Below are 22,814 nucleotides of genomic sequence, written 5' to 3'. Positions count from 1 at the left end.
GTTTACTTATGTCAGCTGTACTGCCCAATGTTTACACAACCAACTAGATTATAGCTATTATTATTGTTATGCTAACCGTTTACACTCCTGGACTATAGAAGGGTATGTACAGATGGTGTTCGGTCATATATCACTTATTTGTGAAATCAAGTTAATACTTAGAAAATATAGCTAACGTTAGCTTGTAAATTAGCTTGCTGCCTGTAGTTGCTAGCCAACACATAGACCTACTGAGCAAACTAACGCTGTATTGGCAATGCTAGTAGTAGTAGCCTAGCCAACTGTCAGTTCAAGTTTCTGCGGTTTGTAAGTACGTATATAGTTAGCCAGGTAGTAACTGTGGTAGCCAGGAAGTGTCATAGAATCAGAGATAACAGTCAGTTGAACAAAAATCATAACAAGTTGCAAACCATTCATTCATTGCCATACAGGCTTGGCTTGGGTCATTGTGTTTGGGGGTCTGGTTTGAACATCCCCATTGCATACTATGTACACTTAGCTGGAACAATGTCAAGCAAAGAAGTGAAATCGGAGCTGAAAAGTGCCAGAGAAGCTATTAAGAACAAGGAGTTCAAAGAGGCACTAAAACACTGCAAGGTAAGTGGCCTCTTCTTTGGAGGGACTGCCTATGTCCAATACTGCTCTGTCACCTGCAGTTGGACTGTCAGGCTGCATATTGCCTTTATAAAAGTAACATAGAAGAACACATTTCCAATGTTGAGCTTGTTTCCCATGGCTTAGGCTGTGCTGAAGCTGGAGAAGAACAACTACAATGCCTGGGTGTTTATCGGAGTGGCAGCGAGCGAGTTGGAGCAGCCAGACCAGGCGCAGACTGCTTACAGGAAAGCAGCGGAGCTTGAGCCTGAGCAACTACTGGCCTGGCAGGTATTGACACGCGGTTCAAAGGGAACCCTTTCAAAAAATAAATAATGAATCGTAAAGAAGGCACATAAGATGTGTTTTTGTATGTCTGTCACAGGGGTTAGCTAACTTGTATGAGAAAACGGAGCAGGTAGACTTTAAATCAGAGCTGCCCCAGGTCTACCAGAAACTCATACAGCTGTATGAAAGGTGGGTTGTGTTTTTTAAAACGGCATGTCTGCCGTTCACCATTCCCCCTTTTTTGTCCGTTTCTCAATTTGGTTTGGATTGTAATCCGTGCGCCTTTATCCATTTACAGTTCAGACAAGACCAAATGTTACGAGGCCATCCAAAAACTGTCAGACATCTACCACGCCCAGAAGAACTATTTACAGGTATGCATATCGTTGGGATCACCTACAGTGGTGTGTGTGTGTACTATAAACTGTACACAAAATGGACTATGTGAATGTGATTGTGCCATCAAGGTGGCCAAGTTGTGGCAGCGTCTGATCCAGCTGAAGGAGGGAGAAGCTGTGGAGAAGGTCGAGGTCCTAGGGCTCCTGCGCCGGATGAGCCTCCTACTGTCCGACAGCGTGGAGGAACAGGACAATGAGACACAGCAGCATGTAAGAGCTTCCACAACGACCTCCCCCCCGTATGAGACACACTGCTGCTGTACGCATGGCCGGGCATCACTGAATGGATTTGGTCATGTGTTATGATGTTTGGGCCACTTGGATTGTATTCCCATTTCCGAGCCATTTTTGTCCGTACTGTTGGTGTTCCCTGTCCGATCGACGGATGTTTTTGCGAATGTTCACAGTTAATCGCGGCCTTGGAAAAAGCCATGGCGCTCACTGACGGTGTTCCTGGTGAGGAACATCAGAAGCTCTCAGCCGACTACATCAGATGCCTCTCCAAGGTCTGTTCTCGCTGGCTGCTGTCTCGCCACTAATGTCCTCACCACTTCCATTGTCGTGAAGATACGTTCTTTTTTCCTGTTAACAACCTCGCTCTACCTCCTTTTCTACTCTCCTCTCTCTCCTCTCTCTCCTCTCTGTCCTCTCTCTTCTCTCTCTCTCTATCTCTGTTTTTCCAGCTCTCCCATGAAGAAGCCAAGATGAAGGAAGCTTGCGAGTCCATGTCGTCCCTCTACTCCTCACACACCTTCCCCCTGGAGGTCATGTGCACACACTACCTCAACACAGGTAGGAGCATTAGCACGTTTCGGCACAGGCGTCTCTCACAGCAGGAAGTCACACAGCCGGCCAGCGACAGCACAGCCGTAACAGTTCCAGCTGTGCTTGCCTCCAGGGGTCCTCGGTGAGGACGCTGGTCGCTGGTTTGACCGGCTCTCGGAGTTGGACCCCGGCAGTGGCCTGGGCCACCTGGGAGTGGGAATCAGAGCTCTGGAGGAGGGCAAGTGTGAGGACGCCGTCAAGAGTCTGGCCCAAGGTAGATTATTCACATGGTTAAACAGTAATAAACGTTGCCTGCTTGTTCTTGTGTCTTCCTTGAGGGTTTATGCGGGTCTCGGTGCACTTCTATGGGTGTTTGTGAAGCCCTCTGTGACATTGTAAAAAGGGCTATACAAATCCAATTGGTTAAAGCATGTAATTGGCTTAGCCATGCTGTTTCGCCTAACGTGTCGCGGTGTGTCTGTCAGGGCTGAAGAAGATGCGCTCCTGCACAGTAGGATGGCACAGGCTGGCACAGGCCCAGCTCCGAATGCACCGCTACTCTGACTGCGCTGCGTCCTGCCTCCAAGGTGAACGGGTCCCCCCCCCCCTCAAGCTCGAACGTCCCGGACAGTTAGCCAAACAGGCGCCAAGTGGCGTGTTAGCGTGCGTAAACACCCCCTGCTTCTCCGTCCTGTCAGGGCTGAGCGGGGCTGGGCAGGAGGCGGTGAGGCCGAAGCTGCTAAGGCTGAGGCTGGAGGCCCTGGTGGGGAGCGGGGAGAAGCGGGCAGGAGAGCAGGCTCTGGAGACCCTCACACAGGTACACCTGTCCCACACACGGAGCACCTCCCGCTGCCTCCGTCGCGGAGGGTTGTCGCGCCACATCAGAGAAGAAAGCGATTCCTCATAGCTGCTTCTGGTGTCTTTCACTCTAGCTCCCGGATGCTGAGAATGACCCCGTCCTGGTGGCGTTGAAAGGCAGAGTGTATCTGCAAACAGACCAAGTGGATCAGGCGCTTCAGGTCAGGTTCCCTCCAAGATTCCTCCCCTCAAACCGTAGCTTGGTTTGTGTTTGTATGAGTTGCAGCCCATTAGGAGATTGTCATTCATGACAACTCACCTCCACAGGTGTCCTCTGAGTTGCTGGCCTCCAACCCTGACCTGCCTCAGGGCTTAGCTCTGAGGGGACTGGCTCAACTGGCCCAGGACCAACACCAGCTGGCAGAGCAGAGGTGTGTGTGTGTGTTGGATGTGTTAACACGGATGGCTTTTCACCTGTTGCCTGAGAGTCCACATCCAATCTAGCTGATAAACCGTTCCCCTCTCCCCCTGCAGCTTCCTGCAGGCAGTGAGCCAGAGGCCAGACTGTGGGGAATACTACTTCCTGTTGGGGCGGCTCTACTGGGACATGGGGGAGGAGACCCGCAAGGACAGGAGCAAGGCCCACACCCACCTGCTTAAGGTGAGCTCTCTCGGTCTCTCTCTCTCTCTCTCTCTCTCTCTCTCTCTCTCTCTCTCTCTCTCTCTCTCTCTCTCTGGCTCAGCGCTCCATCCTACAGTAGAGTAAACATGTCGGTCTTTGTGATGACTGTGTCAGGCGGCGAAGCTGGACCCGTACCTGGGCTGCGTGTTCCGGTACCTGGGCCACTACTACCGGGAGGTAGCCAGGGACCAAGGCAGGGCCAGAGGCTGCTACAAGAAGGCCTTTGAGATGGACGCGGGCGATGTGGAGTCGGGGGCCGCCTCAGTGGACCTTAGTATGGAGCAGGGAGACATGGTGAGAGAGCAGCCTGCTGGACTCTGTGGTCCAGGGCATGTGCGGTAGTTGTGGAGATGCAGGCTTGACAAGACACCCAACACTTTCTCTCTCTCTGTCTTATTGTTTTCCTGACATTCTTTCTTTTCTTTTTTTCGGTTTCTCTCTCTCTCTCTCTCTCTCTCTCTCTCTCTCTCTCTCTCTCTCTCTCTCTCTCTCTCTCTCTCTCTCTCTCTCTCTCTCTCTCTCTCTCTCTCTCTCCCCCTCTCTCTCTCCCTCTCTGTCTCTCTGTCTCTCTGTCTCTGTGTACCCCAGGACACAGCATTAGCAGTGCTCCAGTCCGTGATAGAGAAGGCCACTCCTGGCTCTGCTAAGTGGGCCTGGATGAGGCGAGGGCTCTACCACCTGAAAGTCGGCCAGCACCCCCAAGCTGTCTCAGAGTAAGACCGCTTACACACACACACGCATCGACACAAACGGCCGCCTCTCGTATACCGTGACGCTGACGCCCACCCACCCACACGCTTGCCTCTGCAGCCTCCAGGCAACCCTGAGGGCAGACCCCCAGGACTGGGTGTGTTGGGAGTGCCTGGGCGAGGCCTACCTGCACCGCCGCAGCTTCTCGGCCGCCCTCAAGGCCTTCGCCAGGGCCCTGCAGCTCCAGCCCTCCTCCATCTACAGCCTCTACCAGACCGCCGCCATCAAGCAGACCCTGGGCAAGTTCAAGGAGGCGGCCGCAGAGTACTCGCAGATCGTGTCGCGGGAGGACTATGTACCCGCGCTCAAAGGTAGGTCTGTGTGTGTGTGTGTGTGTGTGTGGGGGGGGGCTTCTGTTGTTCTGGTATGGTGGCTGTGTCTCGGACGTGTCAAGTTTGTCTGGGCTCTGCCGCTCAGGTCTGGGGGAGTGCCTGCTGTCCTTGTCTAAAGGCTTGATGGAGGACTACAGGGATGGAGGGGCCATCGACCTCATCCAGAAGGCCATCCTTCACCTCTTCAAGTGAGGACCAGCAGCGCCACCAGACTCAGTTCCCCATTCAGCATCGGAAGAGAGGGTTGGGTTTGCTGGGATTAAGCAAAACTCTGCTCGCTCTCTCTCTCTCTCTCTCTTTCTCTCTGTGTCTCTCTCTGTCTCTCTGTCATTCTCTATGTCTCTCTCTCTCTCAGGGCTGTGCAGCTTCGCCCAGACCTGTCGTGTCTGTGGAAGATACTGGGGGACGTCTGCACCACTGTCAGCGCTGTCTCTCTCAAGCGGGCTCACGTCCTGGTACCAGGCCCCCTGGCCGGGCTGCAGCCAGCAGACCAGAACCACCCCCTCGACCAGGCCCAGACCCTCCGAGTCGGGGAGAGGTGAGGCAGAAAACCACGCCGCTCCGACGAGCGACCGTCTGTGCGCGTTGTGAACGGCTGATGCATGGGTGCGTTCGTTTAGGTGTTACGGGCGGGCCCTGAAGCTGATGGCCGAGGCCCCCAGCCTGTGGTACGACCTGGGGCTCAACTACCACCAGCAAGCCCGCCTGCTCTGCTCCACACAGGGGGAGGAGAAGGACCCGAGCTCCCTGTCTCTCCTCCTGGAAAAGGCCCAGCAGGTAGCGCCGTCCCTGGGGGAGGAGGAAGAGGGTCTCCCTGGAGGGCTGGAGGGAAGGGAGGTCCGTTTTGCTATATTAAATGTCTAGAAAATAAACTTTTTAAGAATATCTTTCTCTCTCTCTCAGTGTGTGAAAAAGGCAGTCATGTTGGACAGTGGTAACCATAGCTACTGGAACGCCCTCGGAGTGGTCGCCATGAGCAAAGGTATGGTCGTGAGCCACTTTTTTTTATTTCTATATTGACTAAAACAGAACCTTCTTTACCCTATGGTCCTGGCATTGGGACTTGGCACATTTGAAACAGGTCACTACTTGTTTGTGGCTGAAAGTGTCTCTCATCCCACTCAGGACTTGAGAACTTTGCTCTCGCTCAGCACTGCTTCATAAAGTCCATACAAGTGGAGTCCAGTGTGAGTATTAACACACACACACACACACACACTCACCAACACACACACAGTGCATCGACTATGTCTTGTTGCAATGTAAACAATCCCACAAACACATTTCTCCATTTCTCCTCCTCCAGAACGTTGTGGCATGGACAAACCTGGGTGTGTTATATCTGAAGAAGGACAACATTGAGGTTTTGCTTGTATTTATTTCATGGATTTTAGTCGTCAATTTAATGGACAATAAGCCTTTCTTATCGAGTCTATGTTCCTGCTTTCACTTTTAGCAGGAAATGTGATTTTTTTGGGTTTTTCATTTCATCCATCTCTCGTGTCTCCTCCTCCATGCCTTACCCAGCTCTCCCACGAGGCGTTCAAGATCGCCCAGTCTCTGGAGCCTCTGTATGTCCGCTGCTGGATCGGACAGGTACCACAACCGTGCTTCTTCCTTTACATGTTTACACGGATTCATTTAGCAGACTAGTAACAGCAGCAGATCATCCAAAACAATTTGGGATAAAAGCTTCTACGTAATGAATATGTCATACATAATCATGACGTGGTCAATTTCATGATTACGATTATGTCAATTTCGCAGTGTCCACAGGAAGTCTACCTGTGGTGTTCTTAGATAAAGTGATTTGTGTGAGTTGAGTCCTCGTTGGAAAATGTCCTCCCTAGCCCTAACCCATTCCTGTCTTCCTCCCGACTCTCCCACCTGTCCCTCGGCCGTCCCAGGCCCTGATAGCAGAGCGAGTGGGCAGCTACGACACCATGGACCTGTTCAGACACACCACAGAGCTGGGCACACACGTACGTCACCCCCTAAACCTCACCCCGGGACTCTGGGTCACAAGACGCCACCGGCATTTCCCCTCACGCTCTCACTTTTTCTACCCTGCTTTCTCCTTTTTTTTCCTTCTGCTCCCCTCCACCTCTCCCCTCTCTCTCCCCCCTACCTCGCTCTCTCTCTCTCTCTCTCTCTGTCTCTGTCTCTCTCTCTGTCTCTGTCTCCCTCTGTCTCTGTCTCTCTCCCTCCCTCCCCTACAGACGGAGGGGGTGAAGGGCTATGCCTACTGGGTGTGCGCCACCCTGCTGGACAAGACCAACCGAGACACGGAGCTGTACCGCTACAACATCGTCCAGATGAACGCTGTGTCTGCAGCACACGTGTCCCTCAGCAAATACACAGGTGGGCTGGGGGGAGAGGGGGAGGCTGGAGGGGGATGCTGGGGGGAGGGAGGGTGGAGGAAGGGCTGGGAGGGAGGACTGGGGGGGGTGTTTTGTGCAACGTTATGCTAGGTGATGATGTGTTGTCTGGCCTGACCGTGGTGATGGTATGTGCTCCGTCGTGGGTTTCTCCTTCTAGAGAGGATCCAGACCGATCCGGACGCCTTCATCATGCTGGGCTACCTCAACGAGCGCCTGCAGCTGAAGACCCAAGCCCTCCAGGCCTACCAGAGGTGTGTGTGTGGTTATGAGACAGGCAGACCTACTTCCAACAGCTCAAGTCTGTCTGAGGAGATCTTTTGGAGATTCCCCGTGCTGGGTCTTACTGGTGGCCCGTGTGCTGTTGTCCCGTGTGTGTTCAGGGCTGTGGAGCTGCTCCAGACCCCGTCCTGTGAGGAGAAGCTGGCCTTCGCTCTGGGCAGCTACGGACGAGCCCTCTGGTAAACCCAAACGTTATCGACATCCTCTTAGTTGCTGACCTCTCTGTACAGGAGGGGGGCCGACTTTAAGACGTCTTAAAAGTGCGTACATTCTGGAGCCTGGTGTCCAACCCTGTCTGTCTGTCCTGCAGTGCCACAGGCCAGTGGGAGGACGCGGTCCGCGTCTACTCCTCCACACCCCTAGAGGAGCTGCAGGACCTGGCAGGCCTGGCCCTGGCCTACTGCAGGGCCGGACTCACTCCAGACAGCATCAAGGGTAAGGGAGCGTCTGGGGCTTTACAGTTACCGGGGGTTCAACTGTGGATCCCTCGACGTGTCTCAACATTGCGTGTGTGCGTGTGTCGTCAGCCTACGAGCGGGCCCTGGCGTCGGCCTCCAGCGAGAAGGACAAGGCTTACGTCCTCACGTCCCTGGCCCTGCTGCAGCACAGGCTCGGACATTCGGACGCCGCCAAGACGCTGCTCTTCAAATGGTCAGCTGTCACCACCCCCCCGCCCCCCGCACACACCTCCCCCCCAGCTCGGCTACCCTGGGCTCTCCTGGGAGTCCGCATGGGTAATCACCTCTCTGGTGTGTGTGTGTGTGTGTGTGTCTAGCTCCATGCTGAAGGAGCCCATCCCAGAGTCCCTGCTGTGTCTGTGCGCGCTGGGCCTGGTCCAGGGCGACGCCACGCTAGCCGGCGCGGCCCTCAACGAGCTGCTGAAGCAGGGCCGGGCCACCGGGGGTGCCGTGGAGGACCGCTGCCTGCTCACCTGCGCCCTGCTGGCCTTGCAGGGGAACTACAGTGCCGTGCAGAGAGAGGCCTCCAGAGCTGTCCACAGGTGGTCCTCGAACTCTCATAAACTCAATTAGATGTTTTTTTTTTTTAAAGGTTTCCCTGCTCCAGCACACCTGATTCGAATGAAGGCTCGTTCTCAGGCTTCTGCTGAGCTTCATAACGATTTTTCATTCGAATCAGGTGTGTTGGAGCAGGGAAACATGTAGAACATGCAGGGCCGTGGGCCCTGAGGACCAGGGTTGAGAAAAGCTGCCAGACAGGGCTTCCACAGTGTGATCTTGCTGGTTTCCTATAATTAGGCCTCTGTAGTGGTGTATATGTAGTGTGTGTTAAAGCGGATTGTTGTTGACAGTAATCTGACCTGAATTTTCCTGGTCTAGTAATCCTGGAGATCCTTCTCTGTGGGCCCTGCTCTCCAGGCTGGTGCCACAGTACTATCCGAGAAAGGCCAAGGTAAGCTGACCACACGCACACACAGACACACACACACATATCTGCATCGTTTGTAATGTGTGTGTGTTTGTGTTCCAGGGAGGTGCGATGGCAGGCCACGTCGCTTGTCTCTCCAGTATGACCCAGGGCAAGGTAGGTACCTCACTCCTCTCCTCGACACTGTCTCACTCTGAACCGAACCCCACTTACTCCATACTGTTTGTCTGCATGCTGCCTGTGTGTCCTGCAGAGGGCGCTGTTGTACAGCGGCGTGAACCAGCTGGCGTGTGGAAGACACTCGGGTGAAGACCCCAGCAGGAACCCCCTGAAGACCCTGCAGAAAGCTGTGCTGCTCTGTCCTGGTGAGACCACAGGGGGCGCTGCAACACCGGGCCCTGCCTCCACACACACACACACACACACATGTGTATATATATATTACACACACACTTATGTATCAAGCCCTTTAGTCACAACCTCACTCCTTCCTGCCCTAATGGCTACTGTCCTCCACCCCTCCTTCTTAGATGACCCTGCGGCCTGGGCGGGGCTAATGGCTGCCTGTCACACTGAAAACGCCACCTGCGCCCTGTCCGGCTCCGCCCCAGGGAGACGGGGATTGGAGCAGATCCTGATGGGGGTGGTGTCCGAGAAAGGTCGACACAACCAGACGACATTGTCCTTCCTGCATGTGTGTCGATGTGGACGCACCAGTGCGTGTGTGTCTAACCCTGTGTGTGTGTGTGTGCGTGTGCAGTGCGCTGTGTGGAGGAGGGCGACCGGCCCCTGGCCCAAGCCCTCGAGGGCTGGGTGTTGCAGCAGGCCGTAACAGGACTCACCCTGAGGGGGGAACTGGACCAGGCCGAGACCCTCTGCTCCCAGGTACACACTCGCCTCAAACACACACTCACGTTCTCTCTTTTTGCTTCTAGACACCTATAGTCACTTCTCACTTGCTTTCTCCCGCCTGTTAACCCCCTCCTATCTCTCTCTCTCTGTCTCTCTCTCTGTCTCTCTCTCTCTGTGTCTCTCTCTCTCTGTCTCTCTCTCTCTCTGTGTCTCTCTCCAGGTCCTGACTGTGTCTCCAGAGCAGCCAGCTGTGCTCCTGTTGCTCAGGCAGGTGCAGTGTGAGCGCCTCCTCCTGGCCAGCGCCGGTACTGCCCTTCCTGCCGCCCTGCCAGATGCGGTGCTGGAGCAACTCAGCAGCGCTGTCCTGGCCAACCACACATCTGTGGCAGCCTGGCACGTGAGTCACACACTTGGGTGTAGCTCAGTGGTTAGAGCGTTTGACGGCAGATCCAGAGGTTGTAGGTTCAACCCCCACCCTGAATTTGTTGCTTTAGATAAGTTTCTGCTGAAGGAGTGCATCATTTATTATTGTTTTAAAGGGTATCAAGGGTTGTCATGCAAGAAAAGCAAAACATGGTTCAAATGAATATTGTCAAAGGCAATAGCAGTATATAAAAAAATATGCTCTTTGTGAATTACTTTGCTTGCATTGAAAATTCTCCCTTGAACTTTGACACATGGTTTTATCAGAAAGTTTGGAGAGTTGAAGAGTGTGAGTGTAAAAATAGCATGCATTAGCCTGAGAGAGGGGAGCTAGCGATATTCCTGCATTTCTCTCTGTGTGTGTCCAAAAGACACGACCGCTTAATGGCCGAGTTCAAAGGCCCTGTGTTAGTGTCGTTAGTGTCAACTGGAAAAGGAAAGTGACATTTTTATTTTCTCCCACTGACAGTTTCTCCCACTCTACCCTCTGCCCCCCTCTCCCCCTCCACCATTCCACCCTCTTTCCTCTCCCCAACCCCCCCCCCTCTCTGTCTCAGTGGCTGGCGGAGGTGTACCGCAGCCAGGGCCTGCTCGTCCAGGCCGTCGTGGCCTACAGGCAGAGCCTGCAGCTGGCCTCTCAGCTGGGCCTGCTCAGCGCCCAGGTGGCCAGCCTCCTGCGCCTGGCTCTGCTAGCCCTGGGCCCCTGCATGGTGAGTCCTCTCCCTGGGGGAGAGAGAGACGGAGGGTGGGGGGTCTGGAAGGTCTTAGGGTGGAGGGGATGGGGAGGGACAGACTGGAAACTATAGGGTTTATTAGCATGGCCATAACTCTCACTGTGTGTACTGTATAGCCTTGCATATGGCCCGCACGCACAGACTGAAAGGGTAATCTGATGAAACACATGCTGGAGGCTGGAGAGGGACTGGGACGAGGCGTACCCTTCCCAGAAGCCCCTGCTGTCTGCAGTGGTCTGGTCACAGCGACTGCACCAGAGGAGGGATGAGTAAACACGACCCTGGGAGGCCCGACAGGAAGTCATGGGCGCGCAGGGCAAGGCCAGGTGGAAATGTAAACAGAGCCAAGGCCAGGCGTTGTTTGGTTTAGAGAGTATAGGCTTTCATTCTCTGCCCAATAGGCTTTTCTGTCTGCCCAACAACCCCCAGAGAGGCTGTCTGACTTCATGCTCAAATGGGAACCGATGACACGCTTAGATATGCAGGGGATGGGTTCAGTTAGCATTAATCAGATCACCGGTCTGCCTGCGTGTGTGTGTGTGTGCGCTGGCTCGCATGCCTCCAGGCGGGCGTCCCCGGTAGCGACTGGAAGGACCTGGTGATGGAGGCCACCGCCGAGGTACTGAAGCTCGGCCCCTCCCCCGTCGCCATCCTCATACAGGCTCTGCTGCAGTTCTCCACCAAGATGGCCGCCAGGTAGGTGACCCTCGCCCTGTCCCTGGCACCTCTCATTCAGCTGGTGAGGAGAGACGAAAGCCCCCGAGGCTGAAGAGTCATTTCATGGAAACCCTGACACGTGGGTGACCTCTTGTTTGTGGCCCCTCCCCCCAGGGAGACCAGACGGCTCCTGGAGAGGGTGGTGTACAACCCCTCCCGCAGCTCCCCTCACACAGTGTTGCGTGTGGCCCGCTGGTATCTCCTCAGGCACCTCCACGCCAAGGACGACCTGGAGCTGATGGACGTACGTTCACGTTGAACACACACACACACTCTCATCTCTACCCTGGTCCTCGGTGGCCCACTGTCCAACACACCTGATTCAAATGAATGGATCATGATTAAGCTCAGCAGAAGCCTGATAACGATCATTCATTAGAATCAGGTGTGTTGGAGCAGGGAAACATCTACAACATACAGGACAGTGGGCCCTGAAGACCAGAGCCCTATACTATAAAGCCAGATTTAGGGTTAGCGAGGTAACTTCAGGTTTAACTCAGGATTTTCAGTATCACGACAGTGGTTCACTTCATGGTAACTCATGCTGCACACCTAACCTATTTTGTAGTAGGTTATGTATGAGAACAGATTAACACGTATAAAAGCACCACCTACTGACCAACCTAAAGCGTCTTGGAAAATGGCATCACCATTTGTTGAAGATCCCGTGGATGTAATTGGATGGAAAACACGATTGTATTTAGTCAGATGTACTACTGCCTTAATGAATGATAATGAGAAGGCCATTAACTTGCGCATTCATAGTCAGCAGTTTTCTCCCAACATTCCTTTTATTTTATTAGAAGCAGCAACAATGTGGCTTTTCACTTTAATTATGCTCTTAAACTTCGTTTTTTTATTTGTATTTTTTTTTAATGTTTGCTGCTCTTGTGAAGTACGGCGCTCTAGACTTGTGCCTGTTTGTAATTGGTCACATTTTGCAAACACGCCCCTTTTTATGTGAACGCGCTCATCGCTCAAGTGGGGGAAACCTGGGTTGAGTTAAGGAGCTGATAACCACCGTCGTGATACCGCTTGGCGCGATTGCGGTTGTTAGGCTTCGTGAAGCAAGATAACGAGACCTTATCCTGGGCGTGTTGAACCTGCTTCATAGTACAGGGCCCAGGGTTGAATACCGCCGCCGTAGAGAAGTTGACGTGTGTCCAACCCTGGGCGGCTATGACGCACAGCACAGGGCATAATGGAGGAGCAGCCTTCGGGGTTGAGGTATGTCGGCGAAGAGTGAGATCCAGAGAAGGAGGATCCACAACAGGGTTCTATGATGTATTGCAATACTTCGACCCCTCTGCAGCAAGCATGTCTCTAGGGGAAGTAGGGTTTCTGTAGAAGTGAAGTTAGAGAGAGAGAGGTCTGGTCGGAGACACAGATGTAGCAGGCCTAAGACTGCAGAGGCTAGAACAGGTAACGCACTGAACTGCATTCACCCCACCCCCCCCCCCACACACACACACACACACACCCCATGTCCTCTAAGTGATTCCTGCTTTGGTTTTCTGTAGACCCTCCTGGACCAAGCCAGAGCCTGCGGAGACCGGAGGCTTCAGGAGTTCCACACTCTGCTCACCACCTCCTCCTCCAACTCTTGCTGAGCTTCCTTTGCGGACACCCCGCCCCCCCACCTTAACCCCGCCCCCAGCTTGGACATGGCAGAATCCATGTGGCCCTGCTGAAAACCAGGAGCAACGCATGAACTGAACTCAAGCATCTCTGAATTCCTCATCCCTCTGCTTGTCTGGATGATTCGCTGCGGCTATGTGATTTCTGAACAAACGTATGCATAGGGAGTCATCCATAGAATGTGTGGCTCTGTCACGAGAATAAGCACTTAGACGCTCGCTTTCCTAATCCACAGAGTCCCAAACCATTGACTGTGGGTGTATAATGATGCCCATTCATTGTCCACATTATCTTATCATGTATGTGCAATCCAGCTGGCCTGTCACAGATAGCCATTCCCAATAATCCTGTCGCCGTAATCGTGTTGGTGGAAGATGTGATAGCATACTGTGCCCACCGGTGGAATCGGAACAACAAGCGTGGTCTGAATGGGCGTTAATTGTGCCTGCGTAGTTGTTATGTCTATGCTTCGCCAAACCACATCAGTCTTAAGTGCCTTCCCCAGGCTGCTCTTCACATCTGCCTTCAGACGTTTCGAAATATGAATTTAAGGATGGTTTTCATTTGCCGCCTAACACAGGCTGTCGACGTGGAAAGCAGTACCCGTGTTTGTCCAAAAGCCTTCACCACAAGCTGTGTGCGCGAGTCGGCACCTGGCCACTCGCAGGGAGATGAGAAGGATTCTGGAAAGACCAGGTGTCCTCTCACAGCGGCCGGTCTATTGTGCAGCCGTCAGTTGGAACAGCCAGATCCGTATCACACGTTTGATTTCATCGGAGATGGATTGCTCGGTGATGTCTGAAATATATCGCTGTGAAAATAATTCGTCGAAACGGCCATCAACAACAACTTTATTCATTTAATTGTGATTAAAAAAAGGGGTTTTGCCAACAGCAACCAAGATTGTGCTTTTTTTTCTAAGAATAGAAAGAGGTTCAGTGGTTATCCTGGATATAACACATAACACTGAAGAAGAAATGTGGAGGTGTAACAACCTCCACATTCCTCCCACGATTGTACAGTGCACATATCAATATTTGGCATGGCTTGATAGGATTTGTATCATTTCCTGACAAAGAGAGAGTGGAATGTTAAGATGCAAACCGAATACAGCTCAATTATGTCCTTCTGGATGTTCCTACCTACTGCCCGAGAGTCCGGCATGGTACGACCCTCCCCATCCTCAACCGCAGAGGCTGGCCGAGCACACGTGCTTGACCATGAAAGTGCAGATCTTCTGCCCGCAGCCCCAGCACTGCTGCAGGGTGTGCGTGTGACTGGGCGGGCTCTTCCTGTTGCACACGGCACACACGCCTCGGCCCCCCGCGGCCCCTCCTCCGCCGCTCCGCCCGGCTCCACCGCCCCCCGACCGGCGGGGGGGCTGGCCGACGAGCCGGCGGAGCTCCGCGAGGACGGTGGAGTCGGGCGCCAAGGCGACGCCGGCCACCCGGATCCGCTGGGGGTCGAACACGCAGTCCTCCTCCAGGCCGCTGGGCACGGCTTTCATGCCGCAGTTGGGGGGCACCCAGGCCGTGTCGTACTTGTGCTGCGTGTGCCAGCTCTTCTGCATGGGGTGGCCGTCCTTGTCGATGCGCTTGACGCGCCCCACGTCCACGTCGAGGGTCAGGACGACGCGGGCGGCGACGTGGGCTCCCAGGGGGTAGCGCTCGGCCTTCTTCTGGTCGCGGCTCACGTACACGCCGGCGCCCAGCATCCCGTCCGGAGACTGGCGGAAGCCGTTGGCGATGATGAGCCGGGCCGTTTGGACGGTGGTGCCGTGGTACATGGTGTAGGTCTTCCCGTCTTTGGGCGTTTGAGCGCCGGTTAGTTCTACCCCCAGAGTGGATTCGTCGTCATACACCACTTCCCAGCCATTGTATGACACTGACATCTTCCTGTAGAATAAAGAATCTCAGGTTCATGGCATGCAGTTTCTTTCACTGTACAGCTTGTGAATTATGGTGAACTTCAAGGCTACATCAAGAAAGAATAACGTTTTATGATAATATTACTACAATGTAATTCTTGTAATTGTTTTTACATTCAGTCAACTTCGGGCAAGTTGGGCAATGGGAGTTTCGTTTTTACATAGGCTACATAAAAACATTTTTAATTACTTCCAAAAGTCACAGTGATATTTAAGGATATGTATCTCGAGCTAATAAAGAATATGTGGTGCCCAACCGTTTGAAAATAGCATGAAATTGAAAACGTATTTCTTACCTTTTTTTCTTATCGCCAAAAGAACACTTATGAAGTTGCTGTACAGTAACGTACTTTCACTTTCTCTTCAGCTGACAACGACGGTGACGCGCGTATCAAAACTCGTTACAGAAAATCGTAGGTCTGTTTTTATTTATGACCATAAAGATTTATTTTTTGCAGGAAACATCAACGTTTTTAACAAAATATAAGGGAATGAAAGTAGACAGCACGAAAAAATATAATATGCTACCATGCATACAAAATTATTAGTAACCAGGCCTCTAGAGTTCATGTTTCACGTTTTGGTAATAGTAAGTTATTTAGTTTAGGCACTGACTATGTAGCTATAACAAAGAGCAAACGTAATTCTTATTGACAAGGACCAGGATCCAAACAAAAGAAACATCATTAGAGAACTTTAGCTCAAAAATAATACAGATGATACATGCAGTGATTATTTTCAGAGCGAGACCGCTGGATAAAAAACAAAACGTTCTCAAACTATACAGTTCAGAATAATGGAACACATACCGTGTTTCAATTAGTAAATCAATAGTTCAAATCTCAGATGTAGTAGGTACCTTCCCCAGAGCGATGTCACTTGTCTCTTAACTGCACAACCTTCCTATGGATTTGTTTGATGTCCTTCTGCAGCTTGTCTTTGTCCAGGCGGGCTTTGGTGTCAACTATCTGCCTCAGGGATTCTATAGCATCATGGATGGACTTGAATCCTTTTTCATCACAAAGACAGAGACAGGCAGAGAAAGAAAGGACTGAATAAGTAGCGGTCCAGGTAGGTAGATTTCTACCCTTTGATGGACTTAGTGTATTGTTCGCCCAATTCCTTCATCTCGACTCAGGTACCTGTGGGTTAGAGGGGGAGTGGTCAGCATAAAGGATTTGGGCCTGCCTTGGACCATGAAGGTTAATAGCATTTTTCAGCCGTGGCCAACATTAAAAGCATCATCTATAATGCATATGGGCCCCCTTCCCAACCTTTCTCCTCTCCACTTGTCTGAGGGAATGATTGAAGGGTCCTGCAGGCCTAGCTCAGCCAGACAGACTGGAGGCGGAAAGGTGATTCACTCCTCTTTACAGCAGCTCTTATTTACTCTGTCCATTCAGCTATGGTGACAGAACTACAACTTCAAAAGCCATAGAGAGAGTGGGAGGGAGGGAGGGAGGGAGGGAGGGAGGGTGGGTGGGTGGGTGGTTGGGTGGGTGGCTGTTCTCCGTAAACTCCGGCCCTGGAAAAATGAGACATAAATTGCCACCGGGATGGGATGGTGAGGAGGATGGATTTCGATCTCACCTGTGTGAAACTGCTCATCCTCAGCCTCTGTGTCCAATTACAACGTTTCAACACCGAGATGAGGCCAGAGATAGCATCAGCCCTATGGAGTTCCGTGTAAGGCTTTACGTAAGCAACCATTGCAAATGGTCGCATAGTATAATGTGTCTCTCTGAGTTGAGTTTCACTGTGAAACATTTGAACCGGTCACCTCCTATTCATGCCTTCATAACTCCTGTTTTCACATTTTAGATGGCCCAGTTAGCCGCCTGCTGTATTTGTTTCTCAGCTCAGGTGGTTTTGATGATCTCAGTCGACCAGAACAGGCTCAGACACCTGTGAGTGCAGGGCATGTCAATAAATGATGAATGAATCCAAACGGCAGCCAATTGGAAAGAAGCACCGTGGGCTCCTCTCCAATGGAGCCCACGATACCTTGTTCCAATCGCACAGCGGTCACACGCCAACTCCCAAACTCCCGAAAGGTGTCTCTTCCGGGGGTTTTACAGAGCCCACTGGCCTCTCAGTTGAAGAGAGGTGAAGGGGACTAACCTGACTGGTACTCCTGTTTGGCTAGCTGCAGCCCTTCTCGGAGGCCGGCCTCCACCATGGCTATCCTGCTCTGCAGTTTAGCCTCTGAGCGTTTCACCCTGTCTGCCTGCCTCTCCTGCACCAGCCGGCCCTCGGACTGGTCCAGACGCCCAGCCAGCAGACGGAGCTGGCCGTCTAGACGCCCCTCCACCTCAGCCTGTGGACACACACGCACAGGGAAAACCTGTTTCGATGGAGGAGAAAAAAAAAAAAAAACAATCGCAGTGCACCAAGCCGAACAGCACACACAGACACTGTACCGTGTGCTCATGCAGGAGCGCTTGCAGCCGCTCTCTGGCCTGGGTGTGTGTCTGCTCCCAGGTTTGGAGACGCTCCTCTGTCCACCTCCTCAGCCGGTCCGAGGCCTCCCTCGCCTGCTTGAGACCGCTGGAGCTCCTGCGGAACATCGTCAGGTGACCACACGAGGGAATGAATGATGTTGGAACACACCTCGTAAATCGAACCGGGGGGGGGGGGGGGGCATATGTGCCCGTTCCCCAGGTGACAGCAGAGGCCTTTCTCTTAGTCATTTGCTGAATATCAGCGATGGAGTGTGTGTTGGCAGACAGTCGCCATAGCGAGGAGATGTTCCCCCGTCTCTGGGCATCCGCTGAGCTCACAAAGCAGCCCTTGGAGGAACGTCGTCATAGCGAGGCTCTCCTTGGTAAGGGCAACAGTGACCTTCACTGAAACAACAAACTGAAACTTTGTTTTCTGTTTGAGCGGAGGGCAAGGCAGCTCTTCTCTCGGAGGCCGGTCTGAGGAGCAGCGCCAGTCTCTATCTCTCTCTCTCTCTATCCATCTCTATCTCTCTCTTTCTCTCTCTATCCATCCATCTCTATCTCTCTCTTTCTCTCTCTATCCATCTCTATCTCTCTCTTTCTCTCTCTATCCATCTCTATCTCTCTCTTTCTCTATCCATCTCTATCTCTCTCTTTCTCTCTCTATCCATCTCTATCTCTCTCTTTCTCTCTCTATCCATCTCTATCTCTCTCTTTCTCTCTCTATCCATCTCTCTCTCTCTCTCGCCCGCCAGAGGAAGAGAGAAGCAGCCAAGCGGCCGTCTGTCGTCGGCCCCGCGACTGAACACAAAACCCCTCAACACACTTTGTCACGTGTGAGAGATTACATGTAGTCATTTTTACATTTAGTCAGAGCTGGGTCAGGTAAGGGCCGTCACCTTGGACAAGGTGCGCCAGCTTTCCCCTCAGTAGTTTAACACACAGGAGCACAGTACCTCCAATGACTCATCAGTTTATTTCTCATGGGTGTCATTTGGTAGCTAAACAATGACCCTCCCCCTCAAAATTCCCTCTCCTTCTTCTCATCTAGAGTTTCGCCTTGGCTGAGAGGTTCAGCGAGGCAGGCAACTTACACCAGAGTAAGTTCAGCTCTGTGTGTGTGTGTGTGTGTGTGCGTGCGTGGCACAGGAAAACAGAGAAAGAAAGAGAGAGGCTACTGGGCAGTGTACCAGGACGTGACCTAACTACAGATGAGGCTAACCCAGGAAGTCTTGTTCAGTACCCGATGCCGGCTGGCCATGGCAGCCAATACAGATTGATTTCCTCAAACCTAATTCTAATGAAGGTTTCTATTATAGACATGATACCATTGCTTCTGGACTGTAAACAATGAATGTGCCTTTTCACTTCTGGTGACTAATATAATATATTCCAATGAAATATCCGTAGCTCTTCCCTAGTGTAGCAAATACAAATTGCATACTCTTTTATGATGTATATGGTAACTAAAAGAAATGGTAAATAAAAGAAGTCTGGATGGGGTTTGGCCTACATTATAGTTGATGAGGCAGCTATTTCGCATCCGTGAAAAGGCGTGAGTGTATTGTTGATTTGCAGTTTTTGTTCCACTTGTGCAGGGCATCTATCAAACACATCTATTAAAAGCTCGCTGGGCCTCAGCTACGGAGATGGCAGATGGAGACCAGAGAAGCGTTAAATAACATTCAGAACAACAAACAGCAACAGCGACAACAAACTCGAAAGCCACCAGAACGCCGGGCGCCTTTCTCGGTTAATGCTCGGAGCAATGTCGGCATGGGTTCTGCATCCACAAACAAAGCAGGCATCGGCAAACCTTCCTCAGGGGATAGAAAGGTCAGTCTTGGGGGGGGGGGAGGGGGATGTCAAAGGGACCTAAGTGTTCAGGACCACTGCGGCCCTGCGGGGGAACTCTGTCCTAACCGAATCTGAAGAGATCGATTCCAGAGGATTTGTGACGGGAAGGTTTGGCAGTTTGTTTACTAAAAGCTCCGGGTGGTTTTCAGGGATTGGAAGTGACCTCGGTCTTGGATTGAGTTGAATGGGAAGGAAACACCTGATCCCCCACCTTTCCTCCAGGATGTGGATGTGGCTGTGCAGGTCAGCCCAGGAGCACTTCTGTCCCAGGACCTTCTCGCTCAGAGAGAGCTCCAATTCCCCCAGCGCCCGAGACAGCTACACACAGAGACACACAAAGCTTCATTACAGCAAGAGGTCAATGTATTGATGAACTGAAAAACGATCAACGCATCAACAATCTATCCTATGTGACCCGTCTGTCTATAGCTAGAGGGATTCTGAATGGATGAATACAAGTAGCACAGTCCCCTTGCACTTAGCTGAATCACACCTGTGTACGTTCAACATTGTTTTCCTCTCGGTTCCCTGAAATGTGGACCCAGCGGCTCAGTGACAGCGCTCCTGCCTGTGCTGATGACAGAGACCCATTTTCCACCCTTTCCCAATTACCTTTATGGCAGCGCTTGACCACTCCCCAGAGTTAATGTGCCGCACTCCCAGTGATATACCACCCGTCCCAGAGAACATAGAGCATGCTGGGAGTAGGAGGGAAGCTAAAGGAAATCGGACATACAGTACTGTATACAATACTTTTTTGGGTGTGTTTTCTCCCAAGAACCGCAATCAGCACAGGTTAACGTTAGCGTAAAGGCAGACACTGGAGGGTTGGTTTTGGTCTGTGTGAGAGAGCATGTAAGCTCATGCAGAGCCGGCGGTGTGAGAGGGGGGGGGGGGGGGGGGGGGCTGTCACCTTGGTCTCCGTATCCCTGAGTGAGACCTCCAGGGCTGACTTGAGCTCCGATACCTCCCGCTGGAGCCTGAGGAGGTCACGCCCTCCGGAGCTAACGTCACCGGACAGCTTGGCGATGCTGGCGTCGCACCTGACAGACAGAGGCAGAGAGACAGAGAGACAGAGGGAGAGAGGCAGAGAGGCAGAGGCAGAGAGGCAGAGAGACAGAGGGAGAGGTGAAGACATTCTCACTCCGAAGGACAGTCTGTGCTGTTCTATTCTCCCCCGTTTTAAGGTGTGAACAAGGAAGCACATGAGGGAGATTTTGAAAACCTTCCAGAATATTCTTTTCACAGAAGTGAGGCGGTTATGATGTTTTTCAAATGTGGTTTTTTTGTAAGATGTGCCCCTATGGGGGAGAAGGGGATGCAAAGTTATTTCAATGACACAAATAAATCTCTAGGGGTGCACAAAACACTAATGAAACTCGCTGACAAATGGACTCCCTGGAGAAACTCTAGTTGCAAATGGCCCTAAAACCAAGGTTTCTAATCATGCAACTCATTTCTAGACAGCAACAATAAAGAGGAATGGGGTACTTTGTGTGTGTGTGTGTGTGTGTGTGTGTGTGTGTGGATCCTAGAAGAAGGCTTGAAATTACATTTTCGAGACGCATTTGTAGACCCATTTCAAAAACAATTGTTTAGCTTGCAGCAGTTGTAAAGATTTTTTGTGTCACTGGTAGCAGTTTCACAGATTGTGATTGTGTTCAACGAAAGCATTCTAAATGTGTGTCTTCACTCGAATGTCATGCGTGTAACCTGGACTATAGTACGAGGAGACATAGAGAGACAGCTGTTGGAGTGTAGACGGGTAGTGAGTACCTGGCCACTCGTCCTCGCAGGTCACCGATCCCCTCCAGGTTCTTGTGATCCAGGCTCTGAACGGCGAACGACGTCCCAGAGCTGACGCCGTCTCTCTGGATGATCTGTCTCTCCAGTACCTGCCCCATGACAACAACGACAGCAGCCACTGGGGTGACACTGCCCGGCACTTCGAGAGCCAGACAAATGGACCAGGCTCTGTGGCTTAATTACCACAGAGCCTGGTCCTTGGCAGATGGTAGGCCGGACTATCGAACTGGTTGAATGGCATTCTCATTAACTTGATTAGGATCCCGGTCTGGAGCGTTCTGCTGACTGTTCTCCTCACACACACGCGGACAAACATGCATGCGCACACACACACTCACACACACACACACACACACTCTCACACACACACACACACACTCACACACAACTATATGAAATCAATTTGGAGATGCCAGTTACTGTTTTTATTTAATTTTGTTTAATAATGGTGACTGATCCACAAGTGCACTGTTCATTGTAGATATTTATTTCAGTATTTAATATTTTGATGTTACATGGTACTATAAGTGTAATTGTTCCATAAACAAAGCACTGTTTTACACTTCTATCTGTGAATGTACTCATCTGGCTTTGTTTACTGTGTAAGGCAGCCCTGTCTACCTGTGTTAGGTCATGTTTCTGGGCAGGGAAAATGCAGCTCTGGCAAAAAAGAATTATACCAGACATTGACTGATTAAACAACCACATTTTGTGTGCACCACTGTTACAGTATTACCTCTGCTAAGTGACTTTATTGGCCACCATTCCAGAGCATTCATTGGTCGTCATTAAACTTATTGCTTGCTTAGGAGAAAAACTCCCATCTGGCAGGAAGAGATAGTGAGGCTGGCTCGGGGTTCACTGAACGTTCTACCAAGTGTAATCAAACTAGACTGATCCATCTTACAGGACGAGAGACAGAGGGAGACAGAGAGGGAGAGTGAGACAGAGGGAGATAGAAATGAAGAGAGAGAGAGAGATGTTGAGAGAGAAATAGATAGGGAGAGAACAGAATATAGAGACAAATATGTGCCCGGTGCAGGGAAATTCTTTATAATGCACCTCTAGTCTAAAGTGGTTCTAGTTGAATCCTACCTGGATGTCTGTGCTGAGCTGTTTGACGATGTGTGTGATGACTTGGATGTGGCTCTCCAGTAGCCGGCGAGAGGAGGTCTCTGATTGGACGCAGCCCTGGGTGGAGTGCAGGCTGGCCGCCACCTCCTCTTTGATCCTCAACGCCTGCTCCAGCAGCACGCTCATCGCACGCTCCTGATTGGTCAGCCGGCCTTCTACCACATCCGACCTAAGAGTAGAGACAATATGGTTTCCTCAGCCAGGTAGAAGAGGGTGTTAAACCACACAGCAGTGATGGGAATCCTGTGTTTTCTCCAAATAAGAAAGTGGCTCTTAAATGAGCAAATATAATGTAACATACAGACATTGCGATTGTCTTGCACACCTACAAATCCAGTTTGACCTACAGAATTCTCTTTCAAATGTTCCCTGGACTTCCTGTGTGTCAGCTCTCCAAAGGTGTCGGATGTTGTCATGGATTAGGGATTAATTTGATCACAGTGAGAGCAAGGGAGGAAGGTCACCGCCGTTTCTCTGAAGCAGGTTTATCAGCTAGAGGAAATGGAATGTGCCTATGCACCCATTTGCAGAGTCTGACTCGTGAGAGAGAATGAGAAAAGAGTCTCTCGGGGTCGAGCTCTGAGGTCAAACCTACCTGTCGAGTGGCTGGTAGGGTTGTAACATGGATTTGT

General features: G+C 51.6%; 3 protein-coding genes across 3 annotated transcripts; 1 reads left to right on the top strand and 2 right to left on the bottom strand.

Annotated features, from left to right (window-relative positions):
* skic3 (SKI3 subunit of superkiller complex) lies at positions 1–13,796 on the top strand. The gene is made up of 41 exons (XM_067231243.1): positions 1–102; positions 500–597; positions 742–885; positions 980–1,071; positions 1,181–1,256; positions 1,350–1,490; positions 1,688–1,786; positions 1,964–2,072; positions 2,179–2,319; positions 2,531–2,632; positions 2,744–2,862; positions 2,978–3,064; positions 3,171–3,274; positions 3,378–3,504; positions 3,640–3,819; positions 4,114–4,238; positions 4,336–4,586; positions 4,693–4,795; positions 4,963–5,145; positions 5,228–5,384; positions 5,511–5,589; positions 5,733–5,794; positions 5,914–5,970; positions 6,135–6,203; positions 6,515–6,589; positions 6,827–6,968; positions 7,146–7,239; positions 7,369–7,446; positions 7,578–7,702; positions 7,795–7,918; positions 8,043–8,267; positions 8,605–8,677; positions 8,756–8,809; positions 8,907–9,018; positions 9,184–9,312; positions 9,414–9,538; positions 9,726–9,902; positions 10,486–10,638; positions 11,228–11,358; positions 11,494–11,623; positions 12,900–13,796. The coding sequence occupies exons 2-41, from the start codon at positions 508–510 to the stop codon at positions 12,987–12,989; spliced, it is 4,734 nt and encodes a 1,577-aa protein (XP_067087344.1). The 5' UTR covers positions 1–102; positions 500–507; the 3' UTR covers positions 12,990–13,796.
* A 55-nt stretch (positions 13,797–13,851) lies between these two features.
* Positions 13,852–15,304, bottom strand: gig2p (grass carp reovirus (GCRV)-induced gene 2p). Its single transcript, XM_067231244.1, has 2 exons — positions 15,241–15,304; positions 13,852–14,912 (listed from the first exon to the last, which is right to left on the bottom strand). The coding sequence occupies exon 2, from the start codon at positions 14,906–14,908 to the stop codon at positions 14,201–14,203; it is 708 nt and encodes a 235-aa protein (XP_067087345.1). The 5' UTR covers positions 14,909–14,912; positions 15,241–15,304; the 3' UTR covers positions 13,852–14,200.
* Positions 15,305–15,819: 515 nt separating this feature from the next.
* fam81b (family with sequence similarity 81 member B) lies at positions 15,820–22,308 on the bottom strand. Its single transcript, XM_067230953.1, has 7 exons — positions 22,144–22,308; positions 21,019–21,137; positions 20,156–20,285; positions 19,454–19,560; positions 17,365–17,500; positions 17,066–17,261; positions 15,820–15,953 (listed from the first exon to the last, which is right to left on the bottom strand). The coding sequence occupies exons 1-7, from the start codon at positions 22,306–22,308 to the stop codon at positions 15,820–15,822; spliced, it is 987 nt and encodes a 328-aa protein (XP_067087054.1).
* Positions 22,309–22,814: the final 506 nt, after the last annotated feature.

The sequence above is a fragment of the Osmerus mordax genome, chromosome 28, assembly GCF_038355195.1.
Source record: "Osmerus mordax isolate fOsmMor3 chromosome 28, fOsmMor3.pri, whole genome shotgun sequence".
Taxonomy (NCBI): domain Eukaryota; kingdom Metazoa; phylum Chordata; class Actinopteri; order Osmeriformes; family Osmeridae; genus Osmerus; species Osmerus mordax.
The sequence above is the reverse complement of the archived record's forward strand: the minus strand, read 5'-3'. Positions and strand labels throughout refer to the sequence as shown.